The sequence below is a fragment of the Taudactylus pleione genome, unplaced genomic scaffold (assembly GCF_031769625.1).
Source record: "Taudactylus pleione unplaced genomic scaffold, aTauple2 ptg000545l, whole genome shotgun sequence".
In the NCBI taxonomy this organism is placed as follows: domain Eukaryota; kingdom Metazoa; phylum Chordata; class Amphibia; order Anura; family Myobatrachidae; genus Taudactylus; species Taudactylus pleione.
The window spans coordinates 6,516,081-6,525,650 of NW_028284947.1; the positions used below are offsets into that span (position 1 = coordinate 6,516,081).

Consider the following 9,570-nt stretch of genomic DNA (forward strand, 5'->3'; position numbering starts at 1 on the left):
TTCAACGTGACTAGTAAATCCACTGCCTGTAAATAAAAAACAACTTCCATACTTGAGATTATGATTTATTTTAAACAAAAATCAGACCTTTAAATAGCGCTAATTTTGATGGGGTTGTAATGATTCCCTATCCGTGTAGTGAGGAGGTCCTTTTGGAATAAGGTGTGCTTGTGCACATAGAGACGTGGCTTGGATAGACCCTGGCTGCGGTTCATTTTGCGCTGAAACTAGTATGCTAGTCTGCTATCTCATGTATGTTAGGAAGCTACTTTGTAGGACAGCAAGCAGCCAAAGTTACAGCCACAAAACTGTATGATTCAGCACGTGGACAATTTATTTAATCTTCAGAAAAAAAGTTCTTATCTTCACTATTATTTCTCCTTTCCAATTGCAGTTGTCACGATATTGCTGATCCTGAAAAGAATGCGAGGGAAAACCCCCATTATTTTAGGAAAGAACGTTCCAGAAATCCACGAGCAGCTGGTCACCTATGATGAGGAAGGTGGAGGAGAAATGGACACCAACAGTTATGATGTGTCTGTGCTCAACTCAGTGCGTAGAAATGTGGTGAGGCCAAAGAGAGAGGCAGAGCCTGGTCCCATGCTATATGCCCAGGTCCAGAAACCATCCAGAAACGGAGATATGTTCTCCATGATTGAAGCAAAGAAGGATGATGCAGATAATGATGGAGAAGGGCTCCCATACGACACTCTCCACATATTCGGCTATGAAGGGTCGGAATCTACTGTAGAGTCTCTCAGCTCCCTGGAATCTGGATCATCGGATTCTGAAATTGACTATGACGTATTAAATGATTGGGGTCCCAGATTTAAAATGCTGGCTGATCTGTACGGCCTAGAGCAGCTGGGAGAGTTTGCGTATTAACACAGCTCCCTTAAAACCACATAGAAATATTCAAGAACATCACACTTGAATTGCAAAAGCATATTTTCATCTCTCCTTCGGACCATATTTTTACTATCTCTTAAAGCTTTTTTTATACATATACTGTATTTGAGTTGGGTACAGGATGCCGGCTTTCGGGATCCCGGCGCTCAAAACACTGATGTCGGCATCCTGAAAAAGTTAAGATACCGACGCCTGTCAGTAGATATCCTAACCCTACCCTTAACCCTGCCTCCCTGCACCCTAAACCTAACCCCTCCCCTAGTGCCTAACCCTCCCCCTTACTCTAACCATTCACCTAACCCCACTATTACCGTCAGGATGCTGGCGGTCGGAATGTCGGGAACCATGATTCTGACTGGTGTCGGAATTCCGGCGCCGACAGTCCGCATGCCGGGATTTAAACTATATCCCTCTGTATATAATCCACAGTCTGACAATTTCTAATGAACCATGTATATTATTTCAACATCGTTTATTGATTTATGAATCTTAACAACTGTACCATGCAGTCTCCTGAGCTGTGCTACAGGAAATATCAGTGTAGGTAGATTAATTCCAGGTTGTAGACTGATTTTATGCAATTACTTATATGTACTGACCTATTTCACATATCTTCCTTCATGGAGATGCAGAGATGAGGTATGGAAATAAGAGGTGCAAGCAGCTAGATGATATCATCTGCGTCATTGATTGGGCTAATGGCCCATTCAGTGTTCACTGAGGTGGGCGGGGCTTGATAATATGATTCACCATGAAGACACATCCCATCCACCATTTGCTAGAGAGTCTGAGAGGTTTCCCACAATTCAGGTGTTTCTGGACATTCAGATAATGTACTGTAGGCAACAATACATTTACCAGTCTTCCGCCTCCTGGATTGGCATAGTACAGTACTTGCTGCTTTGCTTTAAAATTAAACATTTGTCCGAATTTTTGTAATTTTGGAATAGCACTTAAAAATTCAACCTCATAAAATAGTAAAATAAAAAGATCAAAGTGCATATACTTATTTTCAGCAGATTATTAACTAGAACAAACAACATGGAAAATATCATTGAAAACCAAAAGTACTTTTACTTTAATTTGATACTGTATATCTCAAAATAGAACAATTAAACTGATTATATGGTGAAAATGGTTGAAAAAAATGAATGTTATGTACTCACAGTAAGCAGCCTTTTCACGATCTAACACAGTATTCATGAGAATGCATCTTATCAATTCACTAGGAGCAGGGGTGGCGAGAGAGGGGAAGGGTGGGTACAAAAAAGGGAGTGTCCCCAAAATGCTACAGGAATGTCCCCCTGAGCTGTTGTTACATAAGGCCCCCAATATTGTGTAACTAGGCCCTTACAGGTGACCCCGCCCACCGTGCACTAGGGTCTCCACAGCTCTTGACACCCATGTCCAGGAAATGGGGACATCATTGAGACACAAAGAACATGAGGCCATTGTGGCGCCATCCTCATAATATTGATTCAGACCACAAAATGGCTGCTTCCAGTAGGTGAAAGGTACAATTTGTATAAACAGCAAGTTTGCATAATATGAATCACGAATATATAGCAATATACAAACTATCAAATTCTATATGCTGAGGGTTTTAATTTTTTACACAATTCATGTTTTTTTAACAGGTTATGAACAGTATTTAACTAATCACAGTACCTCCTACCCCCAGGGGCGCCGAGAGAGGGGGGGGAGTGGGTACAGATTACCCGGGCTTCCTGAGGGGCCCGGCGGGGGCCCGGATCCGGCACCGTCCCCCCCCTCCCTCACAGCAGCCCAGCACACAGCGTTTGCTGACTTGCAGTGGAAGACTGCTTGTGGCAGACTCCTATGCCTGTGGGGGGGAGCGATCACACTGATAGCACCCCCCCTGGCTTTGAGCAGGGCTGAGAGGGCTCAGTGCGCCCCCCCCCCCCTTCGCAGCGCTGCAAAACTTTTTCCGGGAAGGGGGCGTGGCCACACCTCCCACAATTAGGCCACGCCCCCTGTTACATGGGCCCGACGCGGCTCTTGGCGAGCCTGCCTACCCCAACAGTTCAGATTTTAAGGATATCCGAGTACAGATGTTGAAGCAAAATGAGGCACTAATTAAGTCACTTGTACTCAAGCACAGAAATACTTAAAACATGGAGACTAATTCAACTACCTGTGAGCTGCCACCGGAATGGCTTCCACAGCCTTAGCAGAAACAAATTTATTTACAAATTATGTACTTGTTATTGTTTGTTGTCGACCCCATCTCCATAGCTCCTAATTGTCCCGTCGCTTTTTGGGGACTGTACAGAAGTCCCTCCCAACCATGGGCCACAGCGTCCCGCGGGAGTTGGGGGGAGCACTTGTACGGCTGCTTTGCTTAGAATCAAGTGTATAGATGCCGTGCCTGTATCTCCCATGCCCTGTCTGCACATGCATACCACCTGGGCCCCAAATGTTGTCCCGCCGATCTGCCCACTAACGCCCATCTTGGGACAAAACTTTGCCTATTCTTGTAAGTTCAGCATCTTTTGAGGCCCATGAACTGAGACTGTCCAGCCAAAACCAGGCCAGTTGGTAGGTATGCACTAAATGTTAGTATTTCCTACTTTTGTATGTTTTTTAGATTATTGTAATAAGGACATATGTTTTGGGCATTTGATTGGTTGCTATAATGGATAGAAGAGCCATATTTGGCATTTTTTACTTGAGTTACACTTTGTCCTTCTACTGTGACATATGACATAACTTCTTTCTTACATGTTGTGTACCTTTAGGAAGTATGGTCGAGCCAAATTGGTTCCACTTTGCCACTAAATGTGGTTTATCAGACTGGAACAAAGACTGTGAAATGTGGAGGGTGGGTTCATAGGCAAGTGCAAGAAAGGGGAGATAGGGATTGTGGGTGTCTGGAATCCTACCAGTAGACCTGACTTAGGGCCTTATTTCATACATGCCTACTATTCCGGAAGTCGTGGGAAGCTCCAGATTTTTTGGGTAACCCCCGCACCCCCGGAAGAGTAGGCACTTCTCCCGCATTCCTGCCCACTTCCTAGTGAAGTGGGCAGAATGTCCACGGTGATCAGGGACCCCCGAGTGGTGGACGGGGCGTAATGACAAGATTCCACAAGAGTTGTGTCATTTGGCCCCGCCCCTATTTAAATATGTGCTATTCGCGTCAAATTATCACGAGGGGGCGAGGCTTAATGACACGCTCCGTCATGCCCCGTCTCCCATCGGCGCCCCGGGCTTCTCCCGGGGAGGAAAAGTATGCCTGATTTAGAGATGGACGCCATGCCGATGTTTAGTTTAGCTGGGCGATTATAGGTGGTCAGCGCCTGCATCTGAATTGCACTGCGCATGCGGCTAGTTTCACTGTGGCTCACAGTGAGGATTTCTTTGAGAGGCAGGGACTGTTTGTGGTCGGCAATGGGGGGTGGTAATGACTGATTTTGGGGCGTGACTGTGATCCCGTACACAGTAAAATGGCTCTGGTGTCTCCGTTCCCGTGGCCATTCTGTGCGACCGTAAGGATACTCGCAAGTCCAATAATCGACTGACCTGCGACCTATGCTGCGTCTTTGTACGCAGACGCATGGATTTGCGAAGCCGCCGGTGGGCATCTCAGTTCAAATCCAGGAGTCTGCAACATTTGCATATTTTCACACAGCTGCTGCGTACAGATTGGCGACAGTGTTGGGATTAGCAAACATCTCTGTATCAGGCCCTTAGGACCTTACTCAGGGTTTTATGCAAACAGAACTGCAGAATGCAAAAAATAAAATGAAAAAAGTAGCATTTTTGGGACCTACAGTATTCAGAGATGGTCACATTCAGTTTACAAGTTTTTAGCTGCCCCTCCCTCCGTTACATGCGCCTGGGTCAGACACAACTGGAATACGACTGGAGACTGGCTTCATTGTGAGTACCAAAAATGCTACAAAGCGCAGTAGACAATAGATACACATAACATTTAGTGGCCCCATAGTACAGATAATAAGCAGCCAAGCGGTTTGCAGCATCTGAAATGCGAAGTGAACCAGTCGCAAATATTATTGAAAATATTTAAGTATGAATCATTTTTTATTTGTGTTAAATGAGTGTGCAAACTAGTGTAAAGTGACTTTTAAAACACAGGAGCTCATTCAGACCCTCTCACTAGATGCGTTCGCTCGCACCCTGCATATGCAAATTTAGCGCACACCCAGCAAGGCAGGCGATCGCAATGCAAGCCATCAGCACGTCCACTATGTCTTGGTGTGTGATCACTTTGTGTATGCAGACGCCCACCAGCCATGCATAAGATGCCCACGCGGCCAGCCGATGTTTGCATTCTGCGCATGCTTATAAGACTCAGTGAGCGTGCGCGAATCAGCCGCAGCGATCGGGAAGTAGAGTCTTCACACAGTGATTCACAGGAAGTGACCATTTGAGGGTGGTGACGGAGGGTGGTCAGAGGAACGCAGGCATGTCTGGGCGTTTAAACGCCATTGCAGGGGCGTGCATAATTAAGCCCCTGCGATAGCATATGCTGGCAGAAGTCTAGATGGCGACAGGAAGTTTAGCAGTCTCTGCGGTAAGGTCAGGTCAACCACAAGTGTGCGGATAGTTCCGATGTTACCAATGTTTTCGCTGACTTGAGGATGCATGTCATGGGAAGTGGGCGGCTTTATACAGTGATGGGCGTCTTGGTATAGAGCTGCGGTTGCCGTGCAATTGCATTCGTTAGCTATTTTTGCAATGAGCGGGGTGCGTGCGAACGCAGCCTTGCAAACCAACCTGAATCAGGCCCTATGTTTTAAACTTCTCGCTCACACTACGCCATTACTGTACTTTGGCCACATCTGCACGCCCACTACCAATGTCTGCATGCCCATTCTAGACCCATTCCCTGCCTCCTAGATGTACACAGTCGCAACTCTGGCGTACTCCTGAAAAAAAGATGCACAGGGCTAAAAGACACACATGCGCACTAAATAAGAATGCATGCCGGAAACCGGTTTTATGTCTGTCTCTAAATCAGGCCCATAGGGGCTCATTTATCAAAGAGTTTTATCATTTGCAATGCGTTTTAAAACGTTGTGTATGATAATGGTGCTCCAGCCAATCAGCTCCTAAATGTCATTATTTTGAAAAATGACAGTTGGGAGCTGGTTGGCTTGTGCACCATTTATCATATGCAACGAGTTTTAAAACTTGTTGCGTATGGTAAAACTCGTTGATAAATGGGCTCCTTAGGGGTATAGTGCGGGTTTTTAGAAGTGGAGGTGTTGCCCATAGCAACCAATCAGATTATACTTATATGATTGGTTGCTATGGCAACATGTCCACTTCTATAAACCTGCACTTCAGTGAATATACCCCTTAGTGCGTAAAATAAAAGATAATCTGTTCCACAGTCATTCCAGCACTGCATATTGCATTGGATCCTCTTTACAGAGGAATGTAGTTTATAGAGTAGTCCAGAGCAGAATGCACATAGGAAGTAACCATTGCTATGTATACAGCATGTAGTAATTGTATTTTTTCACATTAAATATAAATAATTTGTTGAACGTTGCAATAAAATATCTGTATAAATGATATGCTTGTCCCTGGGGGTTTACAACACATCAAAAACCTCATTAAACCAATAGAAAGCCTATTTAAGGGCACCTTAATTAAAAATTTCCAAAATGAATGATTCACTGCACCAATTTTTTTGTATATTATTTTATAGCAGTTCTTTCACTGAGCGTTTTTAATTCTGCTGAAGACTATTAACACTATATATTCATCTGTTCTTCCTCAGGGATACTTATGTGAATAATTACTTGAATTTTGCTTCCGTTAACCGCATTCCCCTGACATTTAACCGATTCGATATTTTGTCCAACGGCAGTATATAACACATAGTCTGCCACTGTGCTTTAAACAATACAGTTTAAAAATATTTAAGATTTGTTTTTAATAATTTCCACAATAAAAAAAAGTTAGTTAAGTTTTATACGTTGTTTCCATATTAACCGTTCTTATCTAAAAAATGTTTTACTATTTGTTCATATTTTTGGGGGGGAATTTGTAATTTTTTCTGTTTGGTTTGAATTTACAGCATTTCCTAGATGTACTATATCTGTATTGGGATAGGGTGTTTGATTGGGGATTTTTTTTTTATTGTTTGTATTAAAATAAAACAATGTATGCAAAATATACTGGCAACTTTTTACGTAATTAAATCAGTTTCACAGTATAATAAATGTGTGTAGTTTGATTCAGAGCGAAGAATGCTTAAGACCTACCAAGAAATCAGATTTTGTGATATTTGGTGACTGAAAAAAATGTGTTATTCCCATGTGTTACAGCTGGAGGTAAGCAGCATTTTCGAAACTGTTCTTAAGAAAATGTATCTTATTTTAAGTAGGGCTGCGAAGTTTAGCAAATTTCTTTGATTGAGTTTGGCCTTTAGTGTTCCCAAATACAGTAGGATGAATTGACACTTGTTGTTTGAGCTCTACTGATAGTCTATAAAGTCAGCAAATATGGTGTGGAATTGCAAGCAAAGGCCAAACCCAAAGACTGTACAGCTGGAACTAAATTGAGAGCCAACACACCTGGAGGAACGCAAAGATCATCCAATATGGCAAAACAAGGATCAGCATACCCTCTGCTACTGATCCCATCCATGCCTCTCAGGACAGTGATACACAGAATGGTAGTTGCCCAAATCAATTTATTGGTCCTTCACAGTTGCATGTAAGTGAGGGGATAATCTAGACTTGAAAAAACTAACAAATTCCTCCAACACACCATAATGGACCAGCAAAAGATACATACATCCTACATGATAATAGTAATGCAGAGATATCAGTTATACCCCTTTCAGACATCTCAAGATTCCCGGGAGTTTGGCCTGCCTCAGCCAAATTGCCGGGTAGCCGTGTCTGTCTGAAAGGTATCTACCCGGGAACACGTTCCCAGGTAGCCACCCCTTCAATCGGCCAGGTTTTTAAAGGACTTAAGTCCCTGGAAATTACCCTGCTTCTGTCTGAATGGTGCTACCCGGGAATTTACTACTCCCGGGCAGCACCAAGCAGCTTTGACATGGAGTTGACAGCACAGAGCGTCCTATAGGACACTCAGCGCTGCTGCTTTGCGTTGACAGCGCAGAGCATCCTATAGGATGTTCAGCGCTGCTGGTTTGAGTTGACAGCGCAGAGCGTCCTATAGGACGCTCAGCGCTGCTGCTTTGAGTTGACTGTGCAGAGCGTCCTATAGGATGCTCAGCACTGCTGCTTTGAGTTGGCAGCGCAGAGCGTCCTATAGGACACTCACCGCTGCTGCTCACCACCCCCAGCGCCGGCCGGCTGTGTACAGAGAACCCCAGCCGGACGGTGTGGACACCTGCTGGCGGTCTCTGCCACAGCGGGCCGCCTGCCACGCCGGTCGCTATGTCAGCGACACAGGGCCCCAACCGGACGCCGGGGACACCCGCGCTGGAGACCGCCGACTGGTCCCAGCCATAGCGGGCCACCCGCACTCCCGCTGGGCCACCAGGGAATTAAAAGAAATTTTTAAAAAATAATTTAAAAAAATAAATAAATCTGCATTGTGATTGGCTGGCTTCCGGCAGCTGAATGATGACAGAGTGCGGATAGGCTAGGACGAGCAGACGGCAGAGAAGAGGCAGGTAAGCAGAAAAACCCTGCTCTTGTCTGAAAGGGGTCTACCTCGGAATTTCCCGGGTAGACACTGTAGTGTGAAAGGGGGGTCTCGACCAAATACCCGGGAATTTGCACAGGAGAAATTCCCGGGTCTGAGCAGGAAATTTCCCGGGTTGTATATCTGAAAGGGGTATAACATACATTTGCAAATATAAAGTAAGCCACCAGCCACAGCAAGGCGTCTCTGTTCTGGTGGTCCTACACTACATTATAACTAAGATCTCTGCTGTATTAGCATGCAGAAAAAAAGAAAACACAGGTACACACCTAAAGCACTAAGAATACTGATAATCAAAACAATTATAATATATATAAATACAGAATATATAATAACTTAACATTTATATAAATAAGGTCTCTTAGCAAGTTTGTCCAAAAATGCATATAACGTGTCAGCATTTGGGATGTTAGGGGCCCACATGATGAGGTTCACCGTGACGTGGTAAGTGGGCATGCATTTTTTGGCCAAACATATTCTAAGAACCTTATTTATATTCTATGAAAATTGTAGCGTTTATTATAATTATTTTGATTATCCGTATTCTTAGTGCTTAGATTGTGCACCTGCACTTTCTTTTTTTTCTGCATAGCACTGTAATGGTGGTTACACACTGGGCGATATTACTGAGCGATTGCACGATTACGACATCGTAATTGTGCAGTCGCTCAGTAATCGTGCACAAATCGTGCACTTTTATGTCGGAAACGACCAGCGATGCGCACTCCCACTGGTCGTTTCCGACATTGTCCATCGCCTGAACATGCAGCACAATCTGACGATGTCGTCAGGTTGCTGCATGTTCGGGAATGGGGGAGAGAGCCCGGCGCTGAACAATATCGTTAATGATATCGTTCAGCGGCTGTGCGCAATGTCATGAACGACATTGAGCATAGCCTGCCGGGGACACACTACACGATATCAGGGAGCATATTGTGTAGTGTGTATGCACCATGAGTCTCAGCATAGTAGCACTTCTCA

The 9,570-nt window shown here is 44.5% G+C and overlaps 1 protein-coding gene across 1 annotated transcript in view; it reads left to right on the forward strand.

Moving 5' to 3' along the window:
• Positions 1 to 7,096, forward strand: part of CDH5 (cadherin 5) — a 93,127-nt gene extending 86,031 nt beyond the window's left edge. The window contains exon 12 of the mRNA XM_088451282.1: positions 395 to 7,096. Within this exon, the coding sequence (XP_088307408.1) occupies positions 395 to 885 (491 nt within the window). The 3' untranslated portion in view covers positions 886 to 7,096. The remainder of the gene's footprint in view (positions 1 to 394) is intronic.
• Positions 7,097 to 9,570: the final 2,474 nt, after the last annotated feature.